Here is a 17,582-nt window from a genome sequence, read left to right as displayed (position 1 = left end):
ATATATCTAGGTTCTCCTGAATAGGTACCGAACACAGTACTCAAACAAATTGAACAAAATTAGTGCGTGAAAGCTAGAAATAACAGCTTTTATTATATATATATATCTAGGTTCTCCTGAATAGGTACCGAACACAGTACTCAAACAAATTGAACAAAATTAGTGCGTGAAAGCTAGAAATAACAGCTTTTATTTCCTTATTATTATATTATTATTATATTATATATATATATATATATATATGGTTAATGTCCGTCTCAAAGACGGCGCTACCCGTTTCTTTGCTGTCAGGCATTACCTGTTCTAAATGTAATTTACCTACGTTATTCTTCCTGTAAGATACCTGTGGACTCAAAGTACTAAGCATTGTGCAAATTCCTAGAAAATTTGGTATTATTTTGTCTCAGTCGGTATTATTTTAATTTGAAATCCTTTTCGTAGTAAGACTTGCGTGTTGTTTTTTTGTTATGGATTTCTTTTGCTTTCTTTAACGCGATATCTTGAGCTAACCAGTATGTCCATGCGGTCGAATTTCCAATACCGGCTGCCAACACACCGTTTCGCGTAACTCCAGACATGAGTCTCAGAAGTGCCGATCAGATGGTGCTTAGCTGAAAAATATTTACACACAGGCATTTACATTCAAAATATCCCTATGAATCTACGGCTTATAACGCGTTTGCGTTCTGCACACCGTCGGCTGGAAATTAAAGCAATATACGGTAACTGGTATCGTATCACTATTAATTCCTTGGGTATAGCAGTTCATCGGAAGTAACAGCGTTATCGAGTCATAACTGGGAATCAGTGGGGGCTCACGTTAATGTCCTGTTCAAATTGACGTCTCTTCTACAGCCACTGTTATATTACGAGGTTCCGTCACTATGGCTGCTCTCGCACAGTATAATAGCACCGTTCACCAGTGAGAGCAAACGTGATGACAAGAGCAAAACATACATCGTACGGAATACAGAAACACTGCTCTAATGTACGTATTGTTATATCGTTATGTAACGCTTCTGTAACTGACTAGACATGACGAGGTTACGAAGAAGCCATGTCTCAAAGCCTTGCTACTGCTTCACAACATTCGGAACAATGCCATTATACGCAGGAGCATCATGATAACCACTGTCGTTCCTTCGATTGTTATTGTTACTTCTTGTACTGTTGTTGATACCGATTCTGCTATTTCTGGGATTTATTATTGTTAGCTCTTCATGATAGCACCCTCGAGCTTTTCTGCTATGTCGCGCTTACTGAGTACCAACTTCATCAGTTCTTCAGCATCCAAAGGTATCTCCTTCTGACATTGTTTTCCTTCGATTTGAGCGTGCAGTCTATTTATTGGCCGTACACGTATATGAACATGCATGAATATAAAAATAGATTTCTGTCCTGACCAATCTACGAAGCTGTTAAACAACTCGTCATTTTTGACTCGGTAGTTACCAAACATCAAAGATTTTGATCATATTAACCAATACTCGGAAACTATATTTCACTAGGGTGCGAACAGATTTTGATACTAGTAAAGGCTGTTGTTTGTTTCTCCAGAGAGTTTCACCTTGAACATAATGACATTTGTTTCCGCTCTGATTGCGCACGCTAAGTCGGGCGCATTTCATTTCTATTTGAATTAGACACGTGATAACCGGTGACGGTATATAACGTTCTATTAGTAGTTCATATCGTGCAACGATCCGTTGTCTTGGGCATCGATTGGAATGAAACAGAAGCTTTCTACAAAATTTCGAAAGATAGATCATTTAAACGAATTGTATATACTTTTGAGAGAAAAGAGAACTTTTTTGTCCAGTACAAACTTAAATAATGACATGAGCGCGTCTAACCTACTAGCGTAAAACCGCTAATATCACCCAGAAGTTCACATTTATACAGATATCTAATAATATAAGAAAAACAAATGTGCTTCGTTCGTTGTGTTGATCTTTTGAATTTAAGCCAAAATGTTGGCATAATTACTAGTGTTAAATTATTTGATAATGTCCTAAATGCTTTGCTTTACAGGTAGCTCAGTCAGCCGTTCCGGTGTCTGCAGAACAAATAGGCTCAATCTGTCAGGGCATGGTTACACATTTCTCATTTGTGCTTACCGCACTCGACTCGCGATGGAGCTTCGGCTTCGTACGACATACCCCAAACTTACCCACTTGCCTTGTAAGTATATAGTTGTAAATGAAAAGTCACAGGCAGGTGTCCACGTTACCTTTTCTTCCATCATCTTACAGAGACCTATGTAGAAATGTTAAAAATTAGGAATATCTCATAATTCCTAACAGAATTGTATACTAAGCTCGAGTGTAATAAAGCTATACACACAACAGGACGATCATTTTTCTTGTGAGTTTTCTCATTTACAGGCTTGCGTTAATAAACGTCAATGTAAGCTGCATAAATTTTCTCCACTGTGGCCAAAACGCGTTTCATAACAAGCTTATTCGTTGTTTCGTTGACTGAAGTCGCATTCGCAGAAGTTTTTGGAAATCTGACATTTCTAGATGGCGCAGAGTGTTTGTATTATCTAGAACTATAAATGATTTGTGGTGCTGTACCGCTCTCACCGTATACTCCTATCTTTGAATATTTCGATTTATATTTGTCATTCGTATAGCTTTACGCTAAGAGTAGTGCCTTGCTAAACAAAATCACCGGAAGGATGGACCTTATTATGATTTTTAGGAAAAATGCCGAAACGATAGAAATATGCTCTTTGACATTACCGTTTGACTGAACCGTATAACAACGGTCATAATTTTCACCCCGTGCCTAAGCAGGGCATGCTCAAGCGACAACTTCCAAGCGCCTTGGATTACTTTGATCAGTTGCTAATTCCAGCATATTCGATAATGCTAAGTGTGCGAATGAATAGTGGTATTAATTAATCTCACCAAATGGCGCCGTGGAGCGTTCGAGCACAATTAATGATTCTATCAAAATCTAATGTTCCAGCACGTGCTGCGTTGTTCAGTTCTATACTTTGAACTTAAAATTTCTATTCGTTTCGACACGCGTAAGTATCAATCGGTTTTTCTTTTAATGTCTGTCTGACCCATGGAGCCGACTTTTTTCCCCCCTCCCATAAGGCGCCATGTTAATTTAGTTAGTCTCAAGCCGACATCAACGATTCTGCTTTAGATAGAAAAGAGCGGCAAGCCACGGTTTAAAAATACAGCAGCGAGGTACATCGTCGGCACCAGTGTATCATCGAAAGCAAAAAATGCCCATGTTAAATACAACAAATAATCAAATATATATGACCAGTAAAATATCTCTGAAAAAAGCCTAGCTACTAAGTCCAACTGCACTGGATTAACAATTGTGCTCGAATTATAGAAATTGTATTTCTCATTTATGTCACGCGGCCACGTGTATTGCGGGAAAAATTTGATCTGTTCTATCGAGATTATATAAGCCAAGAACTAGCCGCGATGTTACCTTAGTTTTTATGAGCTTTTTACCTCTGTACAGTAAATAACAAAAAAACAGGTAAAATAACATGTGTTTTATATCAAAACGGGCATGGGGCGAAGTCCGCTAACCTGTATAACGCAGCACCCTAGGACAAGTCCTAATCATTATTTCTTCATAAAAAAATTGAACTATAGTGGCTAATAGAGGTGCATCATGGACTTACATATTTAACGAATTGTTCTGTTCGTTGACTTGATAAATCCCTAGGTAAGCGCAGCACGGCATGGGTCAATGACTATGCCTTATTATATCATGTTGTGCAATACTTTGGGCGTTTCCGCACTCGCATGGTTTTTTGGTATAAACTTTTACAAAACTACCAGTTGAGCAGCATTCATTTTCCTGGAGCGCAGCCTTCCATCATGTTATGTCGTCTACGTACATACAACATATTGCCGCAGATACAGAAATTGTCCGCCGTCCCACACGAGACGCGAGCTCGTGACTCGAGTATTCACGTGACTCAAAACAACGATCAACATTTTATAGCCGCCATACCTGTCATTTGATGCTAATTAGACTAAATTATTGTGATACGATTATTATTTTCTCGTTTTCAGTGTGAAGCTTTAATAAATGTGTATAGCACACGGTTTTTTTGCACTGAGCGTTGTTCAAATTGTTGCTATAGAAATAACTATAAGCTCATTGTTGTTTTGGTATGCTTTGTGCCGGAGTATACGAATATATGTGTGTTTGACAGGTATGCTTGTTTGTCTGCTTTTGATTAAAATAGACATTTTTCACTAATAGTCGCATAACTTCTAGTGATAAAGACGCGCTAGACATTGTTTTCGACAAAAGCCAAAATTCAGGCGGCATAGCGTAACTGGTTGTTAATTCGAAGCATTGCGGTTTAACTGTAAATAAAATATAGTAACTTCAAAAAAATAATTGTAGACTAACAGTTTTGTACACTAAATTTCGAATTTAGTGGCGTAATCGTACGCTGGGCTGAATCTATAAGCCGTAACCTACATTTAGCATGACTCCTATACTAACTGCATAATTGTTGTCTTTTTGCACAACAAGCGTTCACGAAATTCACTCACCCGATGTACTTATGGGCACTGTATTAAGTGCTAAAGTTCGATTTAAGTGCAATGTCGAGGCTAGTTTAGCTCAGTCAGTAACGGGTACAATACTTCACACCTTTTTAGTATCCACGAATCCAGTAAGAAGAATAATTAAAATACAACGGTTCAGTTTTTTCTACGCGCTTTCAAGACTAAATCTGAACAAAGACCTCCTACTAGGGCGGTACGCTGAGAACTGATCTGTGGAAGACCACTCCCATTAACAGTAATACATTAATTATCTCGCCCCCACAATCCTAGAACCTTGTGCACAATGGACGAATCCACACGCAGCTGATTGTTTCTCCCATTGCCCTGCAAATAAGGATTTGCTATCTTTCGATTTTTTTTTTTATAATTAACTCTCTTCTCGCTCCATAAATGCAGCACGATGCGAAAATAGTTATCAATATGGAGAAATATAAAAATAAGGATATTGGAGACTGATTTCTAATTGACCGATTTTTATATGTCATCACTCGCACTCAATAAAATAGGATAACTGATTTTGAGCTATGGGTCGCCACGTCACAGGAAACCCTCTCTCTCACAAAATGTACCGGATTCGCCGTTCCGGTCGGTTGTTCGGCATTCGAGACAAAGCTTCCTCTCAGCAAAAACCATCAAGTACTGTAGTGGACACCATCAGTAATAAACGTCTGAGTGATTTCAAAGCGAAGTCGAGTCTTTGGTACATAAGCGACTGTTATAGAAAATAAGAAGGTAACCATTGTGCTCCTTAAGAACGGCTGTATTATACTGGATGTCAAATGTCTCATTGACATCAGTCGAACATTATTACTATTACTACTGCGATTTATATTTGAGTTGTAGGAAATGTTCATGATTCAGAGATGACGTGGCGTCCTTGATCCGATGGAATTTCCAAACACTTGTTGGTGATGTGTCCAACACCTCTAGTAGCCACGACTGACCAAAGCGATTAAAGTTACTCGAAACACTGTTCCCTGTAGCCCAAAGATTAAATTGAACGGAGAACTAATACACTTCCATTCAACAGAAAATATATCGTTTCCCGTTTTTATGGCCTCAAATTTGCTTTTTCTGTCTAGAGGTCATCTTGCCCATCACTTTTCGGGTCGTCTTTTCCTCGTTTAACCAATTGAAGCTGTAACCTCTAAGTCTTCCCTTGTTGTTTTCGGTTGGCAAGTGGGGTAAACAATATTTTTGTTGCACGTAGGTGAACTATAAGTGCCCTCTAATGACCGCTTACCTTCTCTACCGATCGAAACACTTAGTATGGCTATTTCGTAACGTGTCAAATAAATTGTAGTCCTCAACGAAACGCGAAGTAAAGAATATGCCGAGAATGCTATTTTTAATTACTTGGAGCGTAAAGTTGATATTAATAAAATATCACAGTTTTATCTTAATGAAGATCACACAGAACGATTGTGAAAATCAAGAGCTTTAATATTATACGACAGTAAAACTACAGGAGAAAATCGGGTGCTAAAGTAATGTCTGGAAAGGCGCGCCTAGATCTGCCGCTCAACTCAATAGTGCCATTTTCTTTTGGAGTTTCGCGCTTTATCCTCCTGGCGAATTGGTAAACATTTACATGTGCATGATAGTTATTGTTCTCTGCGCTGAGCACGACTTATGATTAGTTTTGTAACACGTTGGTCACAGTATATAGAGCAATTCTAAAGCCATTTTTTTTAATTAATTACCACGACTACAATCAGTGAGCAACCGTGTCGCAGATTAGAAAAATATAGAGTAGATGCCTATATTAAGTAATTGGTATGTATGCATCATTATGATTAACATTGCACCATCAATAATAACCTTTTCTTCATTCTAACCTTCATTCGAAGATGATACTTCATTGCCATTGATCGAAAGATTTGTTGAAGTATTATATATGATTTTTCCTTCCTTATACTGCTGTGGGATCCGGTATCCCGTTTGCACTTGACCAGTACACTATATTTATTATGAGCTAACCGACTCTGACACATACAGATATCTCTGCCGTAATCGCGGCCAATGTTGACCTCGGCCAACTTCGTAGCGAATTTCAAATTTCGCGCGTGTAGGCTGTGCTAATTTTGACGGTACATGTCGGAAATAGGCGAGAAAATCAAGCAGATTACTCAGAACGGCTTATCTTTACAAGAATTGTTGTGAATCTTTACAAATGAAGCAAAGGAGGTTGAATAATAATTCGTAGAATACGTCGGGGGAAGTTGAGCAGACCTATTTCTAGTACTCGCAAGCTAGAGAGAAAAATTATAGCTATGACGTGTTCTTGAAGAAAAAAAAATGGCGAAATCCGCATGCTCAAAGATGCAGTCAAATGAGATTGCATAGCGAGATCTTTTAGTTAAGGTTTTCGATTATGCAATTAAAACAGGTAAAATCTGTTGTTCCTTGTACTGAAATTTGACGACGTATTGTTTATAAAGAACAAGTTTGCATGTAGCACATGTAGCATAACTGATACTCCAATTACGTTAAGTTTTGATGAAAATAAAAACGAGTTTGTTTAACACAATGACACAAGTCAGCAACTGACCGATTTTTATTATGGCGTAGTTTATCTAAATAACAATGGTCAATGTATGCATAATTCTTTAAAAGACATTTTATCTCTGGAAATGTTCATGTGAGGGATAACTTTGATACTTGGCTTTCACTGTGGAGCACAATATGATCATTTTTCCCAAGGTTGGGCAGGTCACCTTCTTTAGGTAAGGAATTGGTTATGAAATATTCAGACCAAATGCAAGGGGACTGCCATTATATTTTTTTCATGTTCGAGACCGTTCAGCGGATTAAGCTTAAGATGCTTTGCGCGATGCAGATTGTTGACGGCTGCTAAGTCATCGTCGTCATCGTCACGGGTTTCAAGGTTGGCATAAGACAATTTTGAATTGTTTTTTTCGTGGACGGTGGGCACTGGTAGCAATCGAGGTGTTGAAGATAAATGCATCAATAAATGGCACATAAACGTTCGTCTTTGACTCGACCAGTTTGCAAGAGCTTCGAATATGTTGGTAGCGAATGTGCAAGTAGTGGCATGTGTTTACAAAAATGTCAGAAGATACTCCTAGATTCTGTCTGCTTCAAAAAGTCCTCACGTTGCAAAAGCCTGTTCTGATCATGGATTAAATTTAGAACGTGTGCCATCTCATTCACCTAATTACGGTCAGCTTCGGAGAAAGTAAACCCCCCAAAACTTCACTTACGCCTGCCGAAAAGTTCACGCAGGGATTCGAGGAGCCATCGAATCTTTAAAATCCTCAAGTGTACCTTTTACAAGATGGCGAAAATTAGTAACACTAACAGCTCTTTCTTGTGAGTGCACATTAAGACAAGAACTCATCATCCACTGCAGCGGAACATACCACCTTGTCTAAAACTACTAAATCAATTGAAAATACAGTGTCGTAGTCGCCGTTAGCGACTGTTTTCACCTCGTTTACAGACCCCCTCTAAATTGAGTCTCCATTTTTCTGTTCTTCGTCGTCGCCGTCAGCATCAACAGCTTACTCATGACGTCCAGAACTGTGAAGTGCGCAGCATACGCCATGCACAAAGATGGATAATTTTTCATTTCTGGAATATTACTGACGCTTTGTCAGTAACAATTCCAAAGAAATCTTCGAAGGGTCACCCAAACTCGCCTAAAATTGTAGGCATAGTTACGATAAGATTATCCGTGGTGCTTTTACTGTAATTTCGCATTAGGCCAAGATGGACCATTTTGCAAGCAACAGGAAGAATCTCACTTGATAAATGCAAAGCCAAGCCCAAATACAGCCTGGGCGAAACGTGCACTCGTCTATCATTATACTAAAGACAGAGCCGTTGTTTTTCCAAAAGCAGAGTTCTACAGTTAACCTCTTCTTCACAGTAAACTCATACTGATAGCCTATCATTTGAACACGATTCTCATGTGTCGAGGGGATTTGTACACCCACATTTGGGGGGAGCAACCGTATAAAAGAACGAGAAGTCCTCCAATGACTTAGCCCCAGAGTGGTCACACACTTTGCGACGATCTAGTTAGAAGTTGGGGTCTCGACCTGAGTCGCTAGTTCTTTCGCATGGTGTGGCTCATTTTTCTACAGTCCCCTCTTACTATTGTGCTTAATCCTAACAATGCCTCTACCGGGTCAATAACAGGAGTTCCGAATATATTTAGCGTACTGAAGACACTTGCTTAAACGATAGCTCTTGAATATTTCGGACACTGGGAAGAATACAATTTATGAATCGTGGTGCACGTAAAATAAACTGTGTAAGAGTGAGTACTTGATACACATTGAACAGACTAGTACTTATTGCCTACATTGCGTCTACTACAGGCCGACTATATGATGAAATCCAAGCCGCTAACAAGCGTATCAGTATAACAAACAGACGCTGAAATGCTACAAGTCGGGGGCTCATTACAGTGCTTCTCGGTTATTCCCGTGCAAGCCAGTTCGGGACATGGTGGGGCATCACGTGCGCTTTTAGCGTACCGTGTCGTACATTCATGCTCGGTCCAATGCTCTACCACTATACAGATTGCACAAATCAAGGTACCGCTTAGAGGCACTGTACTATATATTTTACCATGTATGGGATCGAAAACAAGGAGCAACCTTTTCTACACTTGTGGATAGCTTGTAATCGCCTATGCAATCACATCACATTTACCTGAAGAATGAAATAAGAACGAACACGTTTTCATTTGTCAATTTATCCCTCCCGACCGACTTGGTTGAGGCGCCCATATTTGATGACGTATATACCAAGACATTGCGTCTCGTTGCAACTGACAGTCGGTTTGTCTCTTCAACACAACAATAACAACTGTGATAGCATAAGTATAGACGATCGCATAGTTCACGTGCACCATACTAATGAGTAGGTGCAACATTTAGAGTTAACCTCATAACTGCATGCAAGTGTATTGCACGTTGCGCATCATTTCTGAATATCACTGGCTCTCCAATGCAAAAAACGATACGTGCGACGTCTTAGCGCTGGTGCAGCTGTGACTCGACAGCAAGAACAGTGACAGGAACGAGAAAAGCATATCAATGTCAATATTATCGTCAACAACAACCAACAAGATAATAGTAATCATAACAAGAACGTTAGATAATTTGGCACATTACCCATCAGAGATCATGACCGTCCGTCTGTTCTGATAACCGTAAACTTAATCACTACAATAACAATAGCGGTAACAGCAATTTGGGTTGACAAATTAGATGGAAGTACCACGAATAACAAACGGGAAAGTGGCCAAAGTAGATGACTCGTTCTCCCTCCCCAACACAACAATACGAGATTGGTAAATATTGACAATGGCAACAAGTAACGCATGCTAGCAGCAGCGCTTCACAATGAAGACGGGTAATATTGCCATCGCTAATTTATCACTATATACTATTTAAGAGTCATTATTACGCAATTAATATCCCACTATTTTCGTTCCTCAAAGCATCAGTTAATAATAAATGTTTTTTGCTATTACTGTCATGCATCTATGTTCCATAATCTCCCATTAAATCTGCTTAATAAGTTACCAATGTTATAGACGACTTGTATACGTCTTTAGGGATACTGTTTTCCCCTTTTCGAGCAATATGCAAATAATATGTATGTGTTTGTTGTGTACAGTATTCTCATTATCAAACAGAATTATTACCGCAAATATTGAGTCTTAAAAATAACTAGCAACAAATATGTAATTTCATAAAGGTCATAGAGATGACGGGCATTCAACTTTATGCATATAATGCCGATCTATTTTTGGTCCCTCTGGTTCTATATTAAACGTAAGAGTCAAGCAATATGATATCAAATCTTCGAGTCCGAAGAAAGACTGAATGCGCGCTGGAAAAGTACATGTGACTAGATGCGGCATTTTCAAATGCCGCATCTAGTCACATGTTTTCGGTAGGATCGTTTCACGAACGCCTTAGTCCAGTATCTTAGGTAGTTTGACTTAAGATTTCCAAATATAACACATATCATGGATTATATTGGTTTGTTGAAAAAGCCGGCGTTGACGTCACTTGAAAGGTGAGATATTAGATGTGTTAACGCTGCTGAAATGCCTTTATTTGGACGTGAGTCAGAATGCCTTGAGAATGAGTGAAATTTCTGTAAAAATTTGTTCTTTTACAATTTTATTACGGTGACGGCTGCCCAAACCCCATAAATAAAATGGGCTGTTTATGGTCAAAATGTCTTATTGGCTGCTCATTTCGTTCTGGAAACGTCGATGTGAAAGATATTTCTCGCAGTGGTCGAGCAATTACGAAAAAAGTTGATGAAATTATTGTGAAATTGAGCAACACCGAGTTGTGAGTAGCCATGATATCGCCAAAAACCTAAACATCCACCATCAAACAGCTTTAGAGTATTTGAAAGAAGCTGACTACAATAGCAAACTCAATGTTTGGGCGCCACGCAAATTGACGCCAAAAAAACACTCAATCGTATTTCCAGCAGCGGAACTCTATAAAAACGTAACGGAATCGAGCTATTTCTGAAGCGGTTCATCACATGTATCATCACACAAGTGGATCATATACGACAATCATAAACAAATCAAAAAAAAAAAAGAACAATTTGTGGCGAAGCCCTAATGATTAAGGGCAACGGAAATAATGTGATGTGTCTGGTAGGATTAGAAAGGTATGCCGTATCATGAGTTGTTGTCCCTTGATAAAGCAATTGATTCGGACCCTTACTGTCAACAACTAACCAGATGAAAACAGGCCACCGAAAAAAATCGACCAGATCGAGTGAATTAAAAAAGGCTTCTTCATCTTCGATCGTGATAATGCCCGATTACACACTTTTTTGGCTACCCGGCATTAATTGAGAGATATTAAATGAGACATTGCGTCCGCCGCATATCCCAGGTTTCGCACCGTCAGACTGTTGTTTGCTCTACTTCCAGCAAAACTTAAACCTTTTAATAGTGTTATCTTGATTTCAATGAAAAAATCGGTTAATTATTGGGCACAATTTTCCCCTAAGAAACCACGAACATTTTACAGTGATGAGATTATGGTGCTACCAAAAAAAATGGTGGGAAATCTTCGATCAAATATAGCGCGTATTTAGTTTAGTAAGACAAAATACACGAAATATCACTTTTAATTTGGGGTCAAAAACGGCCAATACTTTTTCGATTACCCGTCAGTCTACGTCAAAAGTCGGTAATATCCCAGAAATAGTATTTTATTGCGACCGTTCCGGAATCGTGTTAATCCGAAACTTTAATATTTGAAGGGTGACTTCTATTACTAAAAGAATAGAAATATTACGTAAATTAATTGTAACTTAAGGGTAGAAGTTGCACCTTAGGAACCGGCGCGTCTGGTTTATTTGTTAATATGATCACAAATGAATCAATCAAAATCAATTCATTCGACTTTCATCTTGAATCATTGAATTAATTAGTGCTACGATTTCATTACCAATCTTCAGCGATATACTACTACTCTGAGTAATAGTTGGCGATATAGATCGAATCGTTATCATATTTTGCATGATTCGTCATGATTCGAAATTATGAAGCATGCGTTTGATGAACAAATAAGTCGCCGGCTCATATGAACAGCAATAGCAGAGATGAGAGAAGCTAAACTTCGACCAATAACACTTTTGTAGAGGGCAATCGTTCATTCTATTTCAGCGTATTCCTATGCTCATTTGCTAACGACTCATCCAAATTGACAAGCGTAGACATCTGCGACGATACGACTGCGGTTCATAAATTGCCCGGCCGCAAGAACGGACGCTGTGTTGCCGTGCGATCACAATACTTAGTATGGCCATATTTTGTTTTAATCTGTAAAGTAACTGAAGTATGTTATGAAGTTGTTGTTGTTGATTTGATTACTAAGAAGATAGGCGTTCATGTGTGCAGTCACTTCCAACTATATTCGTGTTTTTAAAAATAGTGAAAATATTTGATAACGAGTTCATCGAAACGGAGATATAACGAATTGCGCTGACTTAGTTATGACGATGCGGAGTGTAAGCAAGGGCATCTCGCCATGATTATTGGAAGTGACTGGAATACCGAAAGATGTTTACAAACGATATTAGCTTTTCCCTTAATTGCGACATATCGAATCGATGTAACTTTATGCCAGTTAGACGTATTCTCCTTAAAGCGTAAGAAAATTAATCTAAAAGTTAATTTTTGGTGAACTTCGTCCAAACAATATTTTGCAAAGTTCAGATCATAACTGTTTTAGCCAACATAATTTCTCTACTAATCTGTGCAGTATTTCAAAGTAGCTGATTACGTATTATTTAATCTGCATGATGGTGTACGGCGGGTCATTATTGCCAGTGACAATGCCGTCACGATATCGATTCCGAGGAGGCTGGGGAAAGCATTTCAAGCGCGGGATGTTTTGAAACGAACAGCGCGTAGTGCAGTCCGTTGTGCATAAAAGGGGCCTGTCGACGGTGCTCCTATATTTCTATCAGGGGCAGTGTTGACATATATGGAAGGTTACGCAGTGAATGACTTAAGCCCTGAAAGACAGAACTAACCACGCACGTTGCTTACAGTACGTTACACTTTTTGCATTTCATTTAGTAGTTACCTTATTCAATGCCGTTTTTAACTAACACTAGTGGTACAAAGTGACCTGTGTTAACATGACCTGTAAGGTTATAAGCAGAATCAATTAATATATGTATTTTTTGGCTGATACAGGGGTAAACACGTTAATGTAGCAGCAGGCGCTTTTAGGGTCAGGTTTACCGTAAACGTAATTTCTAGGTTTTCAAGACGAGTTGTATCCTGCATATTATAGAATAATATTTTTCGATTTTCTTATTTATATACGTCTATATTAAATAATTAGATAATTCATCCAACCTAAAAAATTTAGTTTAAGTCGGGTGATCATGATAAGAGCGAAGGTTATAAATGAATGGAAGTTTCAATCTAATGTGCAAATCAACCAAAAATGGAATCAAAATGATATTTTTATAAAAAATAATTACATTCGTACTCGAAATGGCTATCTATAAGGGGAGGTTACGGGACTTCTATAAAAGCCTTATCAAGCATATTTATGTATTTGGCCTAAATACTTCGGTCACAATGTTTTTATTATTATATTACTACAAGTAGGAAAAGTAAATCGTTGGCAATATTTCTTTGACCGTAGGTCATTACCTTTACTCATCTGCAAGTGTTATGACAGCTCTATAATGAAGCATTTTAATTTCACTTAGTTGGTTATGTCATAAGCCTTTAGCTTAACGTCATAAGTTCTAACTTATGACGTTAAACTTAGGTGAAGAATAATTACACGATAAAAACGTTGTGTTCAAAAATACGATGATACCATGCTATTCAAGTGTGGACATGTTAAATAGTATGAAATACTAACTATAGTACTGCTATAGTAACCCTTAATTTACATCTCTTTAGCTATCTGTAGTTTTCTTCTACTTTCGCCATTGCAAAAGATGAATAAGGTCGATTACTTCATATAAATCGTAATTAGCCAACAGAAAAACCCTAGTCTTAGCTATTTGTTTGATTTTCTGTTCTGCCTCAACAGGTTCTAGTCTCTGATCTTCCCTGGCATGAAACATTTTACCGACTTTTGAATCACATCTCGGATCTAACGGCTCATAGGGAAGATTTCCTTATAGAAGATTTTCTGGATAACTTATACTCGTGCAACGTCCCACAACCAGGCTTCCAACTCGTAAGTATTATCTTCTAGTTTTTATGCGACACACATGCGCAATGAGTCAAATTCCTAGCACGGAAATTCTATCTCGCAAAATAAGCTCTTCCTGTTTTGAATATCGCGATGTGTTCTTCATTGGAGTACTGCTCGTCCTATCTCTTACGGCTGATACGATCATTTGTGCGGCTGACGGTCGGGACTGCCTCATAAAAAAGGCATCTACTCTGTTTGTGCTGTGTATGCACGTGTACGGCATGTTTTTAGATACCCTCAATAGTCTAACGTCGATGTAACATTAACAATGCTGTGAAGTTGGCATGTGTCTGTCATTTGTTGCTAAGGGCAAATGGTACAACCATGGCCCCAGTAATAGCTGGTTCTCCTTCATTGTTGATCTGCGCCTTTCACATATTGTCGCCAAGAATACTTGAGAATGTGACTAGAAGACTAAGATTGGGCAACCCAATGCTTCTTCTATGATTGCTGCCCTACTATCACTCTTTGTCTGCACAGAGTGTCTAAATAAACTCGTACGTATAGAGGGCGATGTGTAGAGTTTCGCTCTTGTAATTATTCGTGTAGTACTAATGGTGTTACTGGTTATTCTGGAACTTCCGAACATATTCTTTAAAGTTAGAAAGTCTTTCTTCTTCAGTCGATTTGAAAGTACCCGGTGTCATTGCACGTATGCTTAACTAACGTTGCATGAAACAAAAGTATAATCTACGCAATCACACTCTAACATATTTTCTAGCCTTTCAGTTACGTGTATTGTTCTGGAACCTAATGAGTAAAGGATAGGAAGGAAGCATTACAATATGGCGTAGCATATTACTACACGATACAATTGAATTGTACATAATATTATTGTACAACAGATCTCGATATCATTATCAAGCGACAATATTATATCAGCTTAGCCTTTATCATCGACAGCTGCTGTATAATTAATTGTACGGTCAGACGTTAGACAAAATCATAAAATTTATGAGATTTTTACATTTACTTTGTAAGTTATGTCATTATTTCCGCCCACATGAATAGAATGGATCCGTATCCTTTTTTCGCTCGCTTTTAGTTAAGTAAGTTGTTATAATAAAAAAGTAACCTAGTATTTCTATCAAAGCAGTTTTCTTTGGTTACCTAATAAGCGTGTTTACTACTAAACTGTCATCAGTTATTCTTTGCTATGTCAACAGGTTAGCGATACTATGATGTAACTATATATTGTTCTCTTTAAGAGAAAAATATTTTTGTGATAAATATTATACGCGTAGTTCATATATCCACAATGTTTGCGCGCACTGGGGCGGTCTCGAAGACCCAATGATGTGAATGGAATTTTCACATTGGTCTAGGATAGACCGCTAGCTCCTGTCCCCACATTTGGGTCGTTCTTCTTGATGACTCACCCGCACCTATCGTACGCAGGTGTGTTTATGTTTACCCTCTCTTGTCCAGTCTCATTTTGCAGTAAAATTGAGCGACTGCTGTTTATTACGAAGTTATTAGGTAAAGAAATGCTTTGGCATATGTGTTCTTTGTTTGCGTATAGTGCCACAAGTGTTTGCTCCTTTCGCAGTCGTTGTCCCCACAGTCAATACGAAATTTCCGCTCTTCGATTGCTGTTTATACTCATCTGTTTGGTTTGCGGTAAGCGTGAACCTAGTAACATGGATAGCCATCCATGTTACTGCGTGTTAGTGATGAGAAGGGGGACACTGGGGCTAGAGGAGCGCGAGATGAAGCAAGTTAATATAAACGGCTATAGTATCGACTAGCTATGGTTAGCGTTTGCGTATACACTTTGTACCTTTAACCTGGACTACAGGTGAGACCGATCATGCTGATGGCAACCGGTGGCAGCCGGTGACACGCTAATATATTGGAAGGATTCATTTGGCTAGCGACATGTATAGATACGGACGCTGAAGATAGAGCAAGCCCGAAAGAAGAAGCCAACTTTGCCAAAGTATATGAGCAGCATCTCACTCGAAAAAGGTGTAAAGTTTATTGCATCACTTTCTACAATGATTGTACGATTCGAGAAATGAGAGCAAATTATAGCGAAGAAAGACTAGCCGGCACTTTAGGCAGACCTAAATAATTAAAAACACATGTGTGCTGCACGTAACCTGACTGCATGTGTTAGGGGCGTGTTCTTGGAGTATTTAATGATTCGATTTAGACCTAAACGGGTAGTAATTTGTTTAAGCAATGGCTGACAAAATTCGGTGTCCATTGTTTCCCAACTCAAAATTAAAACGTCACCATGCTACGGCGGGTCTGTGAAAGGTGACTATTAGTAGTCTTCTATAGATGTCCACCTGCGTACAATATTTTTCTTGCTTTGTATAGTCGCTTTCAGCATTTCATATGCTACTAGATACATCTTTTTCTGCCTACTGTATTCGCGAGCTTAGTTCATTTTCCCTTTACTTTTGTCTTCAATCGTACCTTCTAAGTAAAATAGAAAAAAGCAAAATACGTGAGAAAGTGTCGTGTTGTCTGTCCCATTCATTTAAGATTTCACTGGGAGTCGCCATAAGTCGCAGGTAGTTGATTGAACATACTTGTTTAGTCTATACAAATCTTGACAATTGTGATATTCTGGGACGGATTTGTCGGTATTACGCGGAAAACGGTAAGCGGATATTGTTGTACAGGCATTATTAATAAGCTGCCACTTAAGATGGTTCTTTTCTTTTAACGGAAACCACCTTGCTATAGCAAATTGGACCAAAGCGAGGAAAAACATCGTGTCTGTTTAAATCGTCTGAAAGATTGATTATACCTGGGTATAACAGGGGTTAAAGGTCTGAATTTAGGTGTTTCACCTCCTTCGGCGAACGAGTTGGGCGACACTAGTGGCTACAAAAATTGCAGCCCCATGAGACAGTTTCGATTACAGAGAGCAGTCGTTGAAGTTCAAAGTCGAACACATTTTTGAGTAGAGCTTTACTAAAAGCTAGTGTAGTAAATCCTCCTACAAGCTGTACAGGGATCGCAATGGGAGCCACAGGACGGCTGGGGAGGACCTTTAGTAAGACAAATTCAATTTCCTCTGCGGGTGCTGAGAGCACTATAAACGTGTGTTGAGCTATCCTCCTTAATTCGTTCCGGTTCCATAAAATCATCGATTTTGAGTCGTCCAGTTTCTTTTATTTGAGATATTCGCATTGTTTGTACTGCAATCGAATAACGGCGATCGTATTAGTTTTTACGTCGAGCTTGCATAGATTTTCAAAATCGAGATCTTTGTCGAATTCGCGATCACCAACAATTTCTGTTTTTTACACTA

The 17,582-nt window shown here is 38.6% G+C and overlaps 1 protein-coding gene across 14 annotated transcripts in view; it reads left to right on the top strand.

Annotated features, from left to right (window-relative positions):
- Positions 1-17,582, top strand: part of LOC111261700 (DENN domain-containing protein 1B) — a 49,164-nt gene that overhangs the window by 16,427 nt on the left and 15,155 nt on the right. For 12 of the 14 annotated variants that reach the window (XM_086968813.1, XM_022835395.1, XM_022835403.1 and 9 more), the window contains 2 exons: positions 2,032-2,181; positions 14,147-14,296. In XM_086968813.1, the coding sequence (XP_086824939.1) occupies positions 2,032-2,181; positions 14,147-14,296 (300 nt within the window). Of the gene's footprint in view, positions 1-864; positions 1,297-2,031; positions 2,182-14,146; positions 14,297-17,582 lie in introns of those variants that run through there. The other 2 variants (XM_022835467.2, XM_022835451.2) reach the window with 2 other exon arrangements.

This window comes from Varroa jacobsoni, unplaced genomic scaffold, assembly GCF_002532875.2.
Source record: "Varroa jacobsoni isolate VJ856 unplaced genomic scaffold, vjacob_1.0 scaffold_63, whole genome shotgun sequence".
Classification (NCBI taxonomy): Eukaryota; Metazoa; Arthropoda; class Arachnida; order Mesostigmata; family Varroidae; genus Varroa; species Varroa jacobsoni.
The sequence above is the reverse complement of the archived record's forward strand: the minus strand, read 5'-3'. Positions and strand labels throughout refer to the sequence as shown.